The 20,768-nt window shown below is 34.8% G+C and overlaps 1 protein-coding gene across 18 annotated transcripts in view; it reads left to right on the top strand.

Annotated features, from left to right (window-relative positions):
- Window positions 1-20,768, top strand: part of Sdccag8 (SHH signaling and ciliogenesis regulator SDCCAG8) — a 232,880-nt gene that overhangs the window by 149,619 nt on the left and 62,493 nt on the right. For 16 of the 18 annotated variants that reach the window (XM_040277165.2, XM_021727202.3, XM_040277160.2 and 13 more), the window contains 3 exons: window positions 2,319-2,446; window positions 4,582-4,690; window positions 12,954-13,085. In XM_040277165.2, the coding sequence (XP_040133099.1) occupies window positions 2,319-2,446; window positions 4,582-4,690; window positions 12,954-13,085 (369 nt within the window). Of the gene's footprint in view, window positions 1-2,318; window positions 2,447-4,581; window positions 4,691-12,953; window positions 13,086-15,748; window positions 15,861-20,768 lie in introns of those variants that run through there. The other 2 variants (XM_040277164.2, XM_078022972.1) reach the window with 2 other exon arrangements.

The following is a 20,768-nucleotide window of genomic DNA, read 5'->3' as shown; positions in this document are numbered from 1 at the left end:
TCTGAAAAATGTTTGTCTCCTCATCTGAGACTTATATTCTCCAGTTTCATTTAAAGACTGCATTCTTTTTTTTTTTTAAAGGATACCTGTGCAGTTTTTATTATGCAGGCTTTTTTTTTTTTTTTTTTTTTTTTTTTAGAGAGAGTGAGAGAGGAGAGAGAGAGAATTTTTAATGTTTTATTGTTTAGTTCTCGGCGGACACAACATCTTTGTTGGTATGTGGTGCTGAGGATCGAACCCGGGCCGCACGCATATCAGGCGAGCGCGCTACCACTTGAGCCACATCCCCAGCCCTGCATTCTTCTTCTATCCCCATGTCAAGGGTGTAAAAACATTCACATTTTAAACATTCACTGCCCACTTCCTATGTGCCAAACACTGAGCTGGACTCAGAGTAGAGCATGACAAAAGGAGACAGACATGTAAACCAGTAATTAAAATGTGAAGGGCGCCAGGTGTATACAACATATATTGAGGTCATAAGGGAAGAAAAGTTTACTTAGGAGAGAGAGGGGGAAGAGGAGGGAAGAATTTTGAAGTAGGCCCTAAAGGAATAGTATGAATGATACAGGGGAATTGGATGGGTGGGCCGGGGGCAATCCAGGAAGAGAAAGAAACATTTGCAATGATCCATAGCCAGAAAATGCGTGGTGTGATGGGAAGGCAAAAAGTAGCCTCGTCTGACTATCCATTTGTTGCAATGTACTACTTTGGAACTGAGTGTGAGACAAGACCTTGGACCACATCCAGGGGGGTGTTGTTGTTAGAAGTACCAGACGGGACCTTATTTCACATTTAGCATGGACCCCTGATGATTCCATTTGAGTGAGGTGTGGGTGTATTTTCATTCTGGAATTTTACACTACAACATTACCACATGCATTGACCAATTTCAATACAGGCTTTCCTTATGTTGCTTTATAATTAGAAGCCAGTGAATTGAAGTTCCACAGCGGTACATAGACTGGTAGTGATAGCTTTATGGAATTGTTTATTTTTAGTTTGGCAAAGGCTAGTCAGTAAATATCTCAATTAGTAAACTAAAGCAGCATGGATGAGAAATGCCCACAAGGAGATCAGAAGATAGAAATAACTAAGTCACTTAATAGAAGGAAACCCTCATAACACTCATATTTAGAGTTTGAAGAACCAATGTAGTGTGTGTGTGTGTGTGTGTATGTGTGTGTGTGTGTGTGTGTGTGTGTGTGTGTGTGTACACACGTGCATGGTACATATGCACAGTGTCTTCATCTGCAATGTTGTAGTAATAAGGTTCTTTGAATTGCTTAGGTTCTAATCGTTCAAGAAGTTTCTTTATTTAAGAGCCAGTGTGATTGGATGTTGACCTAGTAGGATAGGTCAATATCCTATCACAGTGGGATGGGATATTATCTTTGACTATAGAAGCTTTTCATCCTGCAGTTTCTTTCAGTGTGACCCAAAATAAATTTTATTATGAAGTGCTGAGGAAAGTTATTCATTTTCATATTCATATTTATATTCACATTATACGGCCTGATGTGTGAAAATATTTAACGAAAACATGCATGCAGTGCTATAGAATCATTTACTGGCCTCTAGATAGCCTCCTGTATTATATTTGAGATTCCATTTTAAGTTTTGGAGGAAAACCAGAAGTGGCCTACAAAGCTTAATTTTAAGAATTAAGATTTTGATTGTCAAGCATGGTGGCATTCGCCTGTAATCCCAGCAATTTGGGAGGCTAAGGCAGGAAGATTACAAGTCCAAGGCCAGCCTGGGCAACTTGGTGAGAGACTCTGTCTCAAAATAAATAAAAAATACTGGAATGTACATCATTGGTAAAGCACCCCTGGATTCAACCCACAGTGATACAACAAAAAAAGAAAAAAAGAAAAACAAATTTTTAAGTTTTTCTCAAACTCAAAATTAAGTCATTACTGTTGCTAGAATTCTAAGATCTTCAGGAAATACTGACCATTCAGAGGATGAAAGATTAATTGACAGTACAAGTGAGAATGTTACAAAAGAGGGGGGAAAAAAGGTATGTGTACTTTAAAGTTACAGTTTTACAATATCTTTATTCATTTATCATTTTATTTTAATTTTTAGAACTGTGTCCTTTTGTGTAAATGGAGTTATGATGTGTATTCATATTGTATGATAGGTCCTTTTGAATTGTCCCCCCTTCTAAGGTGGGGGTTCTGTGGAAAGATTGTTGTCCTCTTATGCTTCACAATTTACTTACTACCTATGGGCTCTCTATGGTCCACAGGGGAGTGATGGAGGTCTGTTGATCTGCAAATTACATTTCTGTATGTCTCCTTTCTGTTTTGCAGACTGGAAAAAGATAGCATTCAGCAAAGCTTCAGCAACGAAGCAAAGGCCCAAGCCCTTCAGGCCCAGCAAAGAGAGCAGGAGCTGACACAGAAGATACAGCAAATGGAGGCCCAGCATGACAAAACTGGTAGGTGGTAAGGAAAGATTAGAGCCTGGGCACTCGCTCACAAGCCAGGCCCACGCCTTACTGTGAAATGACATCAGGAACACCTGTAACCTTTGGCTGGCCGAAGGGAGCAGATGCTAACTACACCGGAGATTCCGAATTACATATTAGTTAGCGTTTAAAAGAGAAAATGGAAAGTATTGCCCACTGTCTGTTGATTTCAGAGTGCTGCTCTCACATCTGTTGCACCATCTGGATTATGAGTTTATTTACCTGTGTTCAAGAAACGTAAAGCTGAGAGAGACCACAACAAAGTAGAAAAACAAAGGGCTTGTTTTTGGCTGGGTTTTCAGGCACACATGTTATATAAAGAAAATAGCATCAGAAGCTCTGCGGGAAATGCTCTGAGCTTACAGTTAGAGTCTCCTGAATAGCATTGAACAGTTCCCACAGTACACACATTATAGCTACTCTAAAAGCCTAATGAGTTTGCTTCAGCATCCAAACTGGAGAAAAGCTTTAGCCATTAATCGGTTCTTAATTCACTGTCGCAGCTGGATGTAATTCAGTGGCTCCAAATTGATATGTTCCTTTATTTAATCTTTGCAGCTTCGAACATTTTTAGCATTTGTATGATTTCCCCACCTCCCCCAATCCAATCTAGAGTGATGTTTAATCCTTTGCATTCTTCAAGTTCTCACAACTGCTGTTAAAATTCACTAATACAAGGCATTGACCACAGCTGGCAGCTTGGCTAAAAATTGCCATCTTTCATCACATTGGCACTATTCTGCAAACTGAGTTGGCCAGTAACTCTTTACCTTTAATTTGAAAGTAAAATGCACTTTGAAAATAGGCAGTTTGATTTGTTCAGTTGGAGCATTATGTAGTTCCTTTCACTTTTGAGTTGTGTGTTCACAGACAGTGTTAGTCAAAACAAGACAGTGTCAGTCATTATAATTCCACACCACATACTCCACGCTGATTGTACTATTAAAACAAAAGTTTAATTGATCCTGTCTCTTCCAGAAAAATGTTGCTTAATTTTAGTGCCTTGATTTATTTTGCTTTGTGTGCTATATGCTTTTTGCCAATCATTAGCTAAAATTAAAAAGGAATAAAGGAGCTATCACAACTTAGACTTAGAGGTAATTTTCACAGGATTTAATGTATAATGTATTTGATGACACAGTACAAAATTATTTCCTGTCTCATAGGTGGAAAACCACTATCATGAAACTTATTAACTTTATTAAACTTATTAACTTATTAAATTTATTTACTTATAAAGAGGTAAATGTCATATTGACTCACAAAATTCTCTTCAGCACTTTCAGTAGAGATTTTCTTTTCACCACATTTTTCCGGAAGAAATGAAAATTCACCAGATTCATGTAAATAATGTCACTAAAAACACAGAGGAAATTATAGGATAAATTATTGTTGGCCCCTACTGCTAGCAGGCTCCTAGTGATTAAAGAGTCTTGGGCAGAAAATGAGCATTAGATAAGAGTTTTTAAGCTGTTAAAACCACCTTTAAAACACTTCCATTTATTTTGCACACTCAATTTCTTTGACCAAATCTTCATGGAAGCACATACTGTTGACAATAAGATCAACATTCTAAGGAAAAGCACATAGTTTATCTTCATAATTAGGAGAAGTATATCCAAGATTCAAGGGGGAGGGTGTGAGTAGTAAACTATGTGCATAAATGTGAAACATAAAGCACGAGTTTCAGTGTAAAAGAGAATTCCTCGATTTTAGTTTTGAATTATCTGGTTGTGAGAATTTTGACACTGTTTATGGTAGCATTGTCAAAATAAAAATATAATATCTTGCATATTACAAAGATATAAGCATCTATGACTCCACTTGAGGTATTTGACAATTTATGAACATGCTGAAATGTTACTCTAAGCTGATATGATCAAAAATGTTACTGGTGTATAATTTTATTATGAAAATAAATGTCTCACAAGATTTAGTGTCTTACCAGTTGACAGGTCCTTTAATTTAGGACATTGAAAGTATTCTAGTGACTTCTAGGAAATATGTAGTGAGCTAACGCACTTTACCACTCTACATATGGAAAGCCCTGCAGAGCTACAACTATAAACATCTTATGTTGTTGGGGATTTATTGTTATTTTCTAGAAAATGAACAGTATTCATTGCTGACCTCCCAGAATACATTTTTGACAAAGTTAAAGGAAGAATGCTGTACATTAGCCAAGAAACTGGAACAAATCTCTCAAAAAAGCAGGTAGGTAATGTTGTATAATATTTTCAGAGCACTGTTTGTTTGATTACTGTGATTTTTCTTTGAAAAACAGCATTTCTACTATTATAATCTAATATTAAAATTAGTTATCTGTTGATATAAGTTTTCTGTGAAAATATTTTTGTATGTTTTTTCTTAATTGTTCATATAAACACTTTAATGTTTTCCATTATTTTGTATACATATTATTATCTGACTTTTTTAAAGTTTAGTATGAAATTTCAGAAAACAAAGCTTAAGATAGTAATTATTCTAATAAAGAATGCAGATAAACCAAGCAGTTTAAAAATCTTATGTTGATACAGCTAACAAATTTTAATCTATTACTATAATTTTGCACAAACACACACAAAAAAACCTATCTTTAGGTCAAATAATTAGGGAAATTAAAAAGACAAAGGTGCTTCATGTACATTATTTAATTCTCACAACAGCTTGAGATAGGAATTATTATCTTTTTTTATAGATAAGGAGACCAAAACTGTGTAACTGGGAAATGGGAGAGATAAAATTCTAACCTAGATCTTTCTGGTTCTAAAGTCTATATTACAATAATTATAATATTTTACATCTAGTACTTAAGAAACCTCAGATTCAGTGGATGTGGTGGTTCTCCACTATAGTTCTACCTACTCCAGAGGCTAAGACAAGAGAGTTACTTGAGCCCAGGAATTTGAGACCAGCCTGGGCAACATAGCAAGGCCCTATCTCTTAGGGAAAAAAAAAAAAAGAAAAGAAAGGGGCTGGAGCTCAGTGATAGAGTGCTCGCCTGGCATGTGTGAGGCACTGGGTTTGGTCCTCAGCACTGCATAAAAATAAAATAAATGTATTGTGTCCACCTAAAACTAAAAAAGTATATATATTTTTAAAAAAAAGAAAAAGAAAGAAAATTAGACCACAGTGGTGATGGGGAAGATTAGAAGGAAAAGATGACCTTTAAATTTTCATGGAGAATTGCTACCCTTCCAGCCAAGGTTAACCTGTACTCTGTGCCTGTGGACCCTATTTTTCCTCCTCTAGATTAATTTACCCTCTACAAGTCTAGTGAATTTAAACCTTGGCACTTCTCCACTCCTCTTTCTTCTTTCAGCTCCTGACCTAAAGTGTTTTCCTCTGTATCTGACACATAGGTGGCACCCAAAACATATGAATGAATGAATGAATGAAACAAACAAACAGGTGTGTTTTTACCGCCTATACCCTGATATGATTTCCAATATGTACCTATTCTTTTGTGGATGGCAAGCAGGGTGCAAAAAAAAACAATTTGGAATTCAGAAAGAACTAGATTTGAGTCTTAATTTGTCACTTAGCTGTGCAACCTTGAATATGTTGCCAAATCTCCCCAAAGCTCAGTTTCTCCATCTGTAAAAACATTTCCAAAATCATGTTGCAGGATTGTTGTGGGAATTCAGACAATATATATAGAAAAGCAAACATACTTGCATATACTGTCATCCCTCAGTATCCAAGGGGGATTGGTTCCAGGACCCCTTTAGATACCAATATCTGCAGATTCTCAAGTCCCTTATATAAAAAGGCATAGTATTTGTATACGACCCACATAGCATTCTCCCATATACATACACACACACACACACACACACACACACACACACACACATGCAAATCACACTGTTAACATGCAAATCACACACACACACACACACACACACATGTGTTTTTTCATTGCTGGGGATCAAACCCAGAGCCTCACACATGGAAGGCAAATACTAGTCTCTGAGGTATTGCAAATATTATAGAGCTGATTCAAAATATAAAAGAGAGAGATGTGGCCCTCTTCAGTATGCTTTGATTCATCTGTATAATACTTGCAATACCTAATACATAATATATAAATGTAATGCTATGTAAATAATTATTACACTGTATTGTCTAGAAAATAATGACAAGGAAATTGTGTCTTTAGGACAGACCCAACATTCTGGTCTGTGGTTGGTTGAAATTGTGGATGCAGAACCTGCAGATAAGGAAGGCTTGGCATGTGGCAATACACACTAGCTGCTATTGTGTCACTGGTGGCATTGTTTTAAGGGTCTTGACTGGTAAATTGGGTAACATTTCACTAGCTCTTACCCTTGCCAGGGAAGTTCTGAGTACATTTTCTGACAGATATAATGCCAGAATCACAGTGAAACCCTTTTTAAGAGTCAAGCAGCATTAGTAAAAAGTGGATCTGGTTGTGTTAGAGGTCAAGCTTTCGCACCTGGTTTGGTAAAATTGTTGGATTAAAATAGTCACCTGTTTGTAACTTTACAAGTTAATTCAAAAATAAGGCCTGAAAGTTAGTAAACAGTTGGTGAATTGCTATGTAGTATTTTTAAAATTTTAAGTGCTCACAAAATTTACAAAAAGTGCATTTTGTGTGTTTCACAAGAAAGTAGTAAGTAGGATAAATTGTGATTTTTGGTTTGTCTGTTTGTTTGTTTGCTCTTAAGTTTGTATCAATCCAGTCTCATTTCTCCCTGGATTCCTACTATGACATTTTCAAGAATTCATTCTTTCCAAATTTAACGTTCCATTTTGATGTTACCTTCTGCTTTAAAACCATCTACAGAACTTGAAGGCTCAGAGTATTTCTTTTTAAATAAAAATTATAAATGTAATAAGAACTGAAGAAGCCCTTAATGAGTATGCTTTGCATACCCTGTTCCAAACTTTGATAAATAATTTCCCTGTACTTTGAGATGAGAAAAAGCCTGGAGTTTCTAAAGTTTGGTCATTGTGGAGTCTGAGTCTCCACAATAAATATCTAATCCATATGGTAATTTTGATCCCAATTTTCCTCAGAGTACCACAGTAAACTTTTTCCTGAAAGTAAGTGTATTTATTTTGTATTGATCAGTAATTTAAAACACATATTTTTAACTCTCCTTTCCTTACAGCAATATTTTTGAGTTTTATGTTATTCAAAATGCCATAAACAAATGGATTCCTACCATTTAAATAAGCTTTTTTACTCACAAATCTCATCTTTTAACAAGAGTTCATGCAAAATCGCTAGAAAAGCTGAAAGCCTGGGCTCCTTGTGCGCATAAACTCTTACTCTCTGCTTAGCCTCATGCTGGGCTGCTCTGTGGAAATGTTTTGAAATGGTATCTTCGTGTGTGTCTGTTGTCTGTGGTTTCTCCCCCAAGTAGACAGTAAGTCGCATTATAACAGTGAGGATTACTTCTGTTCTCTGGAAGCCTCCATAGCGATTTGCACACACGGTACTTTCTGCACCGTGTGTATTCCACACTGTGCACGTAGTGGTGTCTGCAAGCCCAGGGTTTGTGAATGGCACATCCCATTTTAAAACTAAAAATGAAATGCTGATTCTGTAAATTTTTTATAGCTTGTTTTTGACCATCAGGCAAGAGGATTAATTCCATTTTGCTTTTAATTGGCACCAGGCAGACATTCTCGCTGATTTTAGTTGAAGCTCACATAAACTTTAGCTACCCCTTCCGTCTGTATTCCCCAGTACTCCGAGAGCTTCTTACTGTTATAGGGTTGTTTTTGAAGGAGGTAAAGGGAGATATTTAAATATCTTGGTAAAACTGTGATCTTTCTTTATCAAGTGAAGGAAGTGTTCCTTCTCCCCAGGCGCTTAGATGAATAAGCAGTAAAATGTTAACAGTGCGATTTGCATTGCGGATTAAAACCTGGCCAGGGAAGAGCTCAGAAAGGTGGACGCTGGCTGGGAGTGAGTCTCTGCCAGCCTTGAAGTGCATATGATATATGCTGGAGGTCAGCTGTGTGCTAGAGCTCAGCCTTTCTCCCCTTGCATGCTGAAAAGGACTGAAGAGGGCACAGAACCAGCATCTACGCGGTTTTGCCTCTCTTCTTTCTTTTCCGTCATTGTCACTTTCTGGGTTGCTAAGCTTGTGGATTGATGTCTAACACTGCCCATTGTGTATTTGTGATTTTCGTTTTGTAATTAAGAGGAACAATGGGAGTCCATGGGGTCTTGTTATATATAATGGTTGGTTTAATTTGTTTCACTTCTATCTTGTTAATTGTAAATTGATCATTAAGATTTGAATTCTAATCTGTCACCAGGGTTGTGAGTATTGAGGCTAGAGCAATGATCCTGGTTTTAATCACTGATGATGAGAAACAAATTTTATAATTTTGGTACATATTGCAGTTCATATATTTTAACACTATATTTTATGATGTTATAAATATTGTTAAATGACTTTTAGTATAGTTTTACTGTGTGGACTATAATGTATAAATTATATTACTGTTTTGGCAACAGTAGGTATCCAACTGTGTGAGTTTAATTGAAGTAAAGAACACACACCGGGTTGAACTGTTTTTTTCCTCTTGCGTGTTTAGATGATGTTAGGTTGGGATACCACAAAAATTATGTTCTGCAGGAGGAGACTGATAGTGGCCTTCTGCTGATTATTACCAAAAGTCAAACCAGAATCTGAAAATAAAAAATGAAGATGTCATATTTTCCTTTTAAAAGCAATTATCCTTGTATTCTAAATTATAGTAGTAAAATATCTTATATTTCATGCAAATGCACTTACATAATATAAATGGTATGTAAAAATGCAAGGGAAAGTTTATGCTTCCATAAAGCCAAAAATTACCTAAATTTTCTATGAAAATGAACTGGAGTCAATTATCCTTTTATATGAGACTAGGATAATCACACCACAAATGTATCTCTAAATTAAAATAGAAACTTGTATGTTTACTCTTTGAACTCTGCAACTTAGTAGTTATATGGCAATATCATGAGCTCTACATAGGTAAAGGATAGGCACATACATATATACCAAATTTTTATTGAACAATGGAAATTGCTATGAAATTACCATTGTAAGTAAAGAAAAAATACAAGAAATATTCAAAGCAAAAAAAATTGTCATAACAAAGTATGTTATGGAAATATGTGCTTTACAAATAATATTTTTATTCTTGTGATTATGTAACACACCTTCAGTGTAGGAAATTTGGAAAATACAAAGAAAAATTAAGGAAAAAAAATTCCTGAGCCATTAACAGCCAGAAATAACTATTATATGCTTTATATCCTTTTGACATATTTCCATTTAATCATTTTCCATGTGTATGTAAATGTGTTATGTGCATACACATTTATATTGTGATTGAGATTATGCTACATGTACATTTTGCATCTGCTTTTCACTTAATATCTCATTAATGAACATTTTTCTACATCAGTAAATACTCTGGAAACAAAACTTTAATTGAATCGTTTGTATGCATAATAATTCATTAGACATTTAAGATGTTTCCAATTTTTAGCTATTCTGAATAATAATGTGACAATAACTTTGTACATAAATCTGAATTTTTGATGATTCCCTCAGTAGAGATGCTTAAAAGGGATTGCTAGTCCAAAGACTATGAATCCTTTCAATGTGTGTTACTTTGCTTAAATATTACACTAAATTCTCCTCAGCATATATATATAACCCGTCTGAGTATGTGACATTAAAAAATGAGAGATGAAAAAAAAAAGAGTGAGAGGCAATATAGCACAGTGGGTAGAACTACCTACCCCTTTAGAGTTGGATATACTATTATTTGTATATGAGTCTGGCTATTTGCCATTTGGGTAACCTTAGGCAAATCATTAAATTTTGTATATACCACATGGAGAAAAGGAAATGAACAATTACCTTATAGATTAATTGAGATCACTAAAGTAAAGAATGAATTTCACTATCTGGTATAGTCATATAATAAATTTTTTATAGTAGTATCTGGTTTTATTATGAATTTCTTTGAGTAAAAATAAAAGTGAATATTTTATAAATATTTGTTGACTATGTTTTTTCTTCTGTAAATATTTTTCATATTCCTTGTACTTTCCTGAATTATAATTTTGTTGGAGTGAGGTTAGCATCTTATTTAAGTACTATAATCAATCTATTGATAGATTTCCAAATATTATTGATAAGTTTCCAGATATTGGGTTGTAGAGCAAGACTTTTTTCTAGGAATAATGCTACAATAAATATTCTCACACCAACATACATTTTTCAAATATATGATTTTTATTTGTAAAAACTTTATATTTTATATTGTAAAATATTTTGTTGTTGTTGTTTTAAAGTTCCAATTCTAACTGATAAGGTGCCACCTAGCAGGTGTGAGAAGATGGTGGCAGTGGGTAGTGACTTAAAATTTAATAAAATGAGGACAGGGATATAATTTTCCTTGAATATATGTCTTTTTGATCTTCAAAGTTTGAGACTTGAGATCATCATCTAAGATGCTAAAAACAGCATATTTCCAGAAGTACATCAGTTATCAACGGATGATATATCTGTGATCCCAATGAAATTCTTTAAAGCAGAAAGGAAATTGGGATTATTGTACCTGATTTAGTGCAGTGGAGAAGGGTGAATCTTAAGTCTTTACAGAGGGGGATCCCTGTGTACAAAATAAAGTGATCTGCTCTCAACTTCAGGAAAACTTGGAAGATAGGGGCTGAAACCAAAATTGACAATTCCACCTCCACCCTGTGCAGCCAGGTGACTGCCCCTCCTCCACACAGAAAACTAGGGTTTTCCTCTTTGAAGAGAATAAGCCCAAGAGCTCTGATTATAATAGGGCGCTGAAGTTAGAATAGAGGGATTCAGAAAAGGTATGCATTCTGAAACAGAAAATCTTCACCCCAATTTTCACCCAGTTCCCAAACCACAGAAGTCAAGGTTTCACACAAGAGCAAGAAACTCGAAGTTCCTTCTGTTGAGAAATAAAATGTCAATAGTGAAAAGAATGACATATTAATTAATGTTTGGGAGTCTCCTATGGGGAAAGATAGCTTGACACTCAATCAGCCTTTTCTAAAAGTACACTGGTTTGGAGAAAACAACTGTACACAAGTGTACATGTCATCATAATATACTATATTGGAACGCAAAGACCAATATTTAAGTAGTTTTTATAATGTTAATACTGATATTATTACTGAAATACTGGTAATTGCATTAGAGGCGGGGAAGGAGGCATATAAAGAGTCTCATCTTCATTTGTCATAGGTCACTAGAATTTTTTCTTTACTGATAAAACAAGAGTTATGGAATGAACACACCTACAAATACAGAGATAAACACCAGGAAAAAAAAAAGGAGCTTTACAAAAACTAATAGTATTCATCACTGCTTAGTTTGATTGAGAGGTCTCCGGGCAGGAGACTGCTGTTTCTCATTATTAGGCCACTTAGAACTTGTATTAATTAGGGTTCTTTAGAAAAAAGGAACCCACATGATATCTGTTGATCTACCAATCAACAGATCAATCTAACTCTAAGTCGATCTAAATGATAGGGAAAAAAAAAAGGTTGATTGATTTAAGAAATTTGTTGCTACCATAGTTAATGGAGGCTAGGTAAGATTGCAATCTTCAGGATAGATAGGCAGGATGGGGAGCCCAGGAAGAGATGTGGTTCACGTCTAGATGCCATCTGCTGGCAGAATTCTCTTGCTCCTGACAAGTCAGTCTTTGGAGGAGTCCTTTCCACATTATGGAGAATAATCTGCTTTATTCAAAGCCCACTGATTTAAATGAATCTCATCCACAAAATACCTTCACAAAAAATATCCAGAATACTGTTTGACCATATATTTCAATACTATGGTACAGTCTAGTTCATACATAAAATTAGCCATTGCAGAACTAGTTGATTTTTAACTGTATACCATTAAGTTGGCTATGTTAACTAAAATAAACTTTTATAGAAATGAGGTATGGGATTACTTCTGGAACAGCTTGATAGCAGGGCTACAGGAAGCACTCAAGAAATATTTGTTTGATGAATTCTAGTCTTTTTTAAAAATATATTTTTATTTGTAGATGGACACAATACTTTTATTTTATTTATTTTTATGTGGTTGCTGAGGATAGAACCAGTGCCTCACAGGCAAGTGGTCTACCTCTGAGTTACAACCCTAACCCCAAATTCTAGTCTTTTTATAAAGAGAGTTGATTATTATCACTTTTTCTTATTCCTTAGAGAAGCCATTTTATTGGAGTAAGTTATATTATTTCTGTAGAGACTTGAGTCTTTACAACGCATATATCCCCCACTAGCATTTTGAAATTTCTGAAGTATTTTATTTTACATCAAATAATTTTAATTACAAAGTTATGCTAAAGTATGAATTTTAAGATAATGTTAAGATTATACAATAAAAATATGCTTTATTTTTTAAGAACATTTATTATTTCTGTGATTTTACCTCTTTAGATCTGAAATAGCTCAACTCAGTCAAGAAAAAAAATATACATACGACAAACTAGAAAAGTTACAGAGAAGAAATAATGAATTGGAGGAACAGTGTGTCCAGCATGGGATAGTACATGAGACAATGAAGCAGAGGTAATAAAAGTTTAATAGTATCTGATGTGCCATATTTTGGATGTGTTTGATTCACACAGAGGAGAATTTTGAAATATGACTCAAAATCTAATACTTCTGTGTATTTATGCTCCCTCGATTTAAGTTGCTCTTATAGAGAAGAAGAAACATTTCCTTCTGACTATTCTCTATATACCTAGAATTAGATTTAATATAGAATAGTGGAGAAAATAGCCTTTAAAGCCTGAGTTGGTAATATTGTATTATGGAGAAAATTCAAAACACTTCTTCTAAATATTTTTATATGCTTTTTATAAGATAAAGCATGTAGTAGTCCTAAAGACATTAAATATTTTATGAGAGGTTGGTGTTCATAGTACTATAGAATCAGGATTTGACTCTAAACCCTTTACTTCTTTCTAGTGGTGTTACTTTAGGCAAGTCACTCAATCTATCAGAGGGTCTGTGTTTTCAACTCTGTATTGATGCTAAGAATGCCCACTTTGGTAAAAAATTTGAGTAAAGCATCTGACTCATAATAGCCACCAGTAAATGTCATCAGCAATTATTTTCTTCTTTTTCTGAGTGAAAAAAAAAAAACAGCTCAAACAGATTAATGGATATACTTAAAGTCACAGACTTCAAACTTGGATCTTGATCTTTTGACCCCAAACTTCTTTTTTTTTTTTTTTGGACAGTATTGGAGTTTTGTGTTTGCTTTCTTTTGTTTTTGATAGCAAACACAGATCTTTATTGTGTTTTATGATACCATTTCTAATTTCTGTGTGATACATGATTTCTCAAGAATAAAAATCTGAATATTGCACAGCCAATAATAAGTTGGTTTCTGCAGATTTGGACTTTTATACAACAATCAAATAACAACACTAGTCAGCCTTCCAATAAAGATCATTTTCTTGGTATCCAGCTCTCTATCCCTATCCCATCCCCCCAGCCATACCATGCCTTCTGTCTTTCAAAAATAGTTGATATAATTTAGAAAAAATTATTCTACCCCCTCCATAAACCCCTTTTATTTTTTAATTTAAAGTAAACATAGCATGGAGGGGTAGGATAATTTTATAGCTTTAATTGCTATATTGAATATATGAAAAGCAGTCAGAAAATAGTATCACTTTTAATCACTGAAATATTAAAGTACAGGTATATCTGCAAATAATCATTCATTCTTTTACTTGTTAAAATAGTCACTTAAGCCTAGCTATCCCCTGTTCTAGGCCAGGAGTCAGCAAACTTCCTATAAAGGTAGAAAGAGTAATTATTTTAGGCTTTGCAGGTCACACAAGGTTTCTGTAATATTGTTTTGTGTTTTGTTTTATTTTTTAGACCCTTTAAAAGGTAAAGATCATTCTTAGCTAGAGAACAAGTCAGAAAAAGCCAGACATTTGGGCCCATGGGCCTTAGTTTTGCTCCTTTATGAGGCAACTAAAGCATATTTCTAATATTTCTTTTAAAATTGCTATATTTCTTTACAGTTCACAAAATGTACTCATGCATATTATCTTATGTATCTTGAGGTAAACCTGTTATTATCATCTCAATTTCCAGATGGAGAACTAAGGTTTAGAAAGATAAATTTGCCAAGTAAAGGTCAGAGAGCAAATTAATGACTCATTCCTTCAACAAATATTTATTGATTGCTACTATATATTATGTTCTCTACCACGTGCTGATACTAAAATAGCAAAGTAGATATGAATTCCATTCTGGTGGAGCTTACATCTTTACAGGGAAGGTGAATATTGACAGAAGAATTTCATGAATATCAAATTAATTACAACAATGATTTCATAAAAAAGCAATATGCTGTGTGGTACAAGAACACTTAATAAATGGTCATAATAAAGAGTGGCGTGTGATGAGGTTGGAGAGATAGGCAAAGGCCAGACCTTCAGGCATGGCCTTTAAATTTTTTTGTAGACTTTTTATTTTATCCTGTTATTAATGGGAAGAAATTTTTAAAAATGTTTTTTAAAAATAGAGGTGAATGATGGAATCAGATTTGCATTTTAATAATAACCCAGAACAGATAATGGATTAGAGTAGAACCATAGTGATATATCTAAGTTCAATTAGGGAGCTATTAGAGTTGTCAAGTGATGATGGTGGTGGTGGTGGCTTGGGCTTGATAATAATGGGGATGAAGAGAAGCAAACAGATTGGGAAATTACATAGGAGATAGAATCCACAGGACTTAATTAATTGGCTCTTGGTTGTGGATAGAGAAGGAGAGCATGTCAAGAACCTAGCATGAGCAAGGAGTGTCTAGTGATGTTACTTATTGAGAACTAAAGAACACTTCAAAGAAGTAGGTTTGTGGTTGAGATTGCCTGGGGCAGGGCTGGAGATGTGGCTCAAGTGGTAGCGCACTTGCCTGGCATACATGCAGCCCAGGTTCAATCCTCAGCACCACATACAAACAAAGATGTTGTGTCCGCCAAATACTAAAAATAAATATTTAAAAATAAAAAAAATTTAAAAAATAATAAAAAAAGAGATTTCCTGGGTTTGGAATAAGACCAAGTGTTAAGTTTTCACCATGTTGAATTTAATGTTCAAATGCATTGTTCAAATGGATATGTTGAATAAGCAGGTGGACTTAAAGGGGAAAACTAAGGATGTAGGTCTGGGCTGGTGATAGAAATCTCCTTTGGTCTCTGAAGGATATTCCAAACTTTGGGAATAAATAAGGTCACCAGAAATAAGCATAATAGGAAGAAAGAAGGATTTATGGATCCCAAGAAACACCAACACTTTTAAAGGTAAGGTAAACATTGAAAGAAGAGATTGAGACAAAGCAACCTGAAGAAAATTAAAAACTTGTTGTCACACATATGAAAGGATGGAAATGCCTAGGGAAAAGGAAGTGATCAATCAGATGCTCCTGAGTTAAGTTAAATAAGACTGAAAAGTATCTACTGGCCTTTGATTTACAAGCACATCATGGGTTACGTTAACAAAAACAATTTTAGTTGAAGAGTAGGTGGATTTGAAACCAGATTACAGGAGTTGAAAAATTAGAGTTGAATATCTGAAATAGCAAATTTAAACCACTTTTTTATGAGGTTTGGCTGCAAAAGAAGACAGAAAGCAAGAGAAACAGAGGGACCAACTTTTGGTGGAGGCATATTTTGGAAGGACCATTTTAAGGCAGGGAATTTTTTTGATTTTAAGTTGGAATAAATGTAAACGCATTAAATTCTGACTGTAAAGATCACTAAAGATGTAAAGATCAAGATTAATGATAAGGAACCTCTTGTGTCCACATAGGCAACCTAGGGAAGTCATGATAAAGATGGCTCCCTCTCCCATTTCTATTTTAAAATAATTATTGATTCACATATTTCTCCCTGGAAAATAGAACCCTGTGAGAGCCCCTCAGTCTATTAGAGTAAACAAGGCCTCCAAGTTCAACATTCCATTGAACACTAGTGTGATCTCATCTGCTCTGTACTGTGTTACCAACCCCCAGCAATCCTATGTGTTGTGTCAGTTATATAGTTCTGCATTGTTCTTTTCCTTTTATGTAGTAATGTATTCTTTAAATGATATGTGTATATAAATCATTGTCTAGAGTCTAAAAGCTTCTGATTGCAATGTAACAAACTCATAATGAATTTAAATTTGAATATTCTCCTGTAAACAAGCCTCAGGATGATCTTTATACCAAATCCACACATTTTATTTTTTAAAGAATAATTTATCTTTTTAAATTTTTTTAATTACCTGTGGACCTTTTATTTATTTATATGTGGTGCTAAGAATCAAACCAAGTGCCTCACACATGCTAGGCAAACGCTCTACCACTGAACTACAATCCCAGCCCCAATAATTTATTCTGCAAGAGCCAGTATTAAAATACAAAATACATATTGACTTTTTTATAATTTGACATTTTAATTTTGAAATTAAGACTTTAAGACTAAGATTAATATTTTTAATTTCAAAAATAATGCTTGAAAATAGAAAACTGACACCTTAATCTATATTTTATAATTTAATAACAAAAAGAGAAAGCCACAATTAAACATTCAAAAAACAAAAAAATTATAAAAGCATAACAGAGCTATTTTTGTTTTAATTCTATAATATGGGTTTAATTTGAAATCTACTTTTGAATGATAAAATATTTATGCTATTGATCAGTTATACGTTTTTCTTAACACTATTAACACAGAAAGGACTTAATTTATGAAATGAAATTGTGGCATTATTTACTAAATAGGAAAGTTACTTTCAAAATAAATATCAAATTATAATCTTTACATTTATCCTTATTTTAAGTAAAATTATTTTACTAAATTTTCCTCTTTATCATGTATAATAATGAAGTGATTTAATAAATTTCTAAGGGAGTTCATAGAATTGTTTCTATGAAAGGGGTTCTAGAATTAATAAGAATTTGGAGATGCTGGTAGAGAAAGGCAATGATACAAGATTACTGAAAACAGAGATGGGTTGGGACACCAAGCATTGAGCCAGGGATTAATCTTGGAATAGGAGAGGAGCATCTCTTACACTGCAGCAGGCAAAAAGGAGAATATGAGTTTATACTATAAGTAGATACCAGAGGTAGCATATTCTGTGTTTACTAGGCATCTGTTTGGTGCCTGTTTGGCCAGAGGATTCAAAGATGAAAAGACTCTACTCTGCCTCACTACCATGGTTACAGATGTCCTCTCTATCTGGGCTGGTGTGTTAACTTTCTAACAGAAGTATGTGTTTCGCTATAACACATACTTCTGTTAATTGGCTCACAAAGAGAAAAGGTTTATTTTGGCTCATAGTTTTAAGAGGCTTCTGTCCATGATAGATTGACCCTGTTGTTTTGGACCTGTGGTGGCTCATTAGGGAGAAAATGCATGGCAGAGCAAAACTGTTCATCTGATGGCTGGAAAATGAAAAACAGAGAGGAAGAGAAAGAGACTGGGGATATGCTTTCCCCTTCATGGACACAGTCCAGTGACCTAAAGACCTCTCACCAGGCCCCATCTTTTAAAGTTCCACCACCTCCTAGTGGTGCCAAGCTGAGGACCAAGTCTTTAACACATGTACCCCTGAGGGGCAGCTGGTCAAGGCATCATGAGTTTGTAGTGCAGAGTAGCTGTAACACTACCTGCCATCTCCTGGGAGGTCACTCTGGGCTGTTCCCATGCCTCCAGAAACCCCAGAGGCAAAGAGAAAGAATGTCCTTGAGGATTACCAACTGTCCTTGGGCAGGAGTTGATTGTCCTGGTTTTTTTTTTTTTTTTTCTCTCTGATTTATATAAACCAAAATCATTGCTGATATTAGATTTGGATGTGGTTTCAAAACGTCCCCCATCCTTGAGGAATTTTCTTGAGTTGGATATTTCTCATTTAGAAGAGCTATCAAGCTCCCTGAGTAGTGACAGTTGGATGACATATCCAAAATTATAGGTCTTGTCATCAATTCTTATGGACAATTTAAAAGCCTATTAATCGATTATTAAATGATGAAATTTAGTTTTTATGAATCAAAACAACTTACTAAGAATGATAATATATTATTCTGCTGGCTGCTGCTTTGCCTTGTAGAGCTTCCTGGGATGTAGTATAAACTCTCATAGTGTGACTTCCAGTGATCTGGGAGGGAGGACATTTACTTGTTACTGTGTTATCAGTGTTGTACTGAGGTCAAATTTTGGTTTTCAAATGCTATTATTCTTGCTTTTAATTATAAATTGCTATTGATTTAGCTTCATCATCATAATAATTGAGTTTGTTTGGGGGGTTGTTTTGTTAACCCCCTCCAGTGCAGCATTGTAATGGTTTCTCACAAACTCCATTTCAAGTACTCTATGAATTATAATTCAGAAGTAAATAATCTGTATCTCTTTTGCTAAAGCAGATGGATATATAATTCTCACCTCCTATCTTCCACATCACCACTGATTTTCTGTAGAAAAGGACTCCTTTGGTGATGTGCTGTTTGCAAATCTGTGTGTTTCGTTGTTGTTTAATAAATGATGACATACTATTAAAAGTAAATCAACAAAATTCAGGGGTTATTTTAGATTTATGTGCCATTATTTACAATATAAAATCATGTTATTTTTATTAACAAAATGGCAAGTGATTCATAGATAGCTAGAAAAGGAGCTTCTTACAATTTGATTATTTTGGACATATTCTTTATCATTAGAGTTTGTTTCACTGACCTTGGAAATGTGTGGATTATGTAGGCTGCATCACCTGTGGGATCTAACACCAAACCACCTGAGAATATTATATAGAAGAAAGGAAGAAGATATGATAACCATGAACAGTTTAGCAAACTTTTACCTATTCACCCAAATTATACCAATGTAATAAACCAGTTGGGGTTAATAAGCAATCCCTTTAAAGTTCATTGTTTTATGCATTACTGATAAATCAATCCCTAAGAGTACTTAAAGCCACATTTTATTTTATTGGGAAGACCTGAAGTCAGATTGCTGCCCTCCAAATAACACAGAAGGTTTCTACCCTTTGGGAGCTAGAATTTTGGTCTGAGAGTAGAGAATAAGTTATTCAAAACAGCCTGTGCAGTTACTATAGATGGAACAGGCAGATGCTATAATAAATGATCACCTGAGAAAATATTAAGTGAAAAACTGACCCAATAAGAGAAACTTAGGAAAATGTCAAAGCCATATTTTTGTAATTTATACTTTTGCCCATGATAGGCCAGTCCTGGGCGGGGATGGGGGGAAGACTGCCTTTTACTTTTTATCAAATATTTACTGAGCACTTATTTGTGTTATTTGCTCTCTGCCACTATAATGAAATACCTGAAATAATTAACTTATAAAGAGAAAAGGTTTATTTTGGCTCACATTTTTGGAGGTTCCAGTCCATAATTAATCGGACCCATTGCTCAGGATTTCACAGTGCCCTTCACAGGTAAACCCCCAATAACCTCCCAATAGGCTGTACTTCCTAAAGGTTCCACCACCTCCCAGCAGTGTTATCCTGGGGTCCGAGCCTTTAACACATGGGCCTTTGGAGGACTTTCAAGATCCAGACTATGGCATTATTATATGCCACTCGTGTGCCTGTGATATATCCATGATCAAGCAAACATCCCTTTCCTATAGAACTTACGTTCTTCAAGCTATCTTCAGGTTTGAGTCCTCTACTTTTTTAAAAATATCTTTATTTTTGCTTATTTATTTATTTTTTTAATGTGGAGCTGAAGATCAAACCCAGGGCCTCACTCATATGGGGTAAACACTCTACCACTGAGCTACAACTCCAGCCCCTTGAGTCCTCTACTTTTAAGACCTCAGATGTAAAGTAGAGAGACAGTATGTGTCATCATTAAGAGCATGCACCCTAGAACTAGAGTCTCTGGATTTTCCTCTGTTTACTACTTTCTAGCCATGTGATCATGAGCAAATTTCTTCACCTTAAACTCAATTTCCTCACTTTTTATTCCTGTGAAATGTTACCTTGTAGGGTTGTGATAATTACCTAAAATAACCCATAAAAGTCTTTAGAACAGTGATTGGCACAGAGGTAGTGCTCATCCAGTGTTTTGTACTATTCATTCACTATCCTTCATTCAACATAGTGATCAGGCCTTTAATACACATTGGGCTCTGTTTTCCATTCTAGGGTGTAGCAGGAACTTCAGAGGCTTGCATTCTAGAGAGTTGTTCATTTATAATATGGGTTAAATTG

The sequence above is a fragment of the Ictidomys tridecemlineatus genome, chromosome 10 (genome assembly GCF_052094955.1).
Source record: "Ictidomys tridecemlineatus isolate mIctTri1 chromosome 10, mIctTri1.hap1, whole genome shotgun sequence".
In the NCBI taxonomy this organism is placed as follows: domain Eukaryota; kingdom Metazoa; phylum Chordata; class Mammalia; order Rodentia; family Sciuridae; genus Ictidomys; species Ictidomys tridecemlineatus.
Note: the sequence above shows the minus strand (reverse complement) of the source record. Positions and strands in the feature narration are given on the sequence as shown.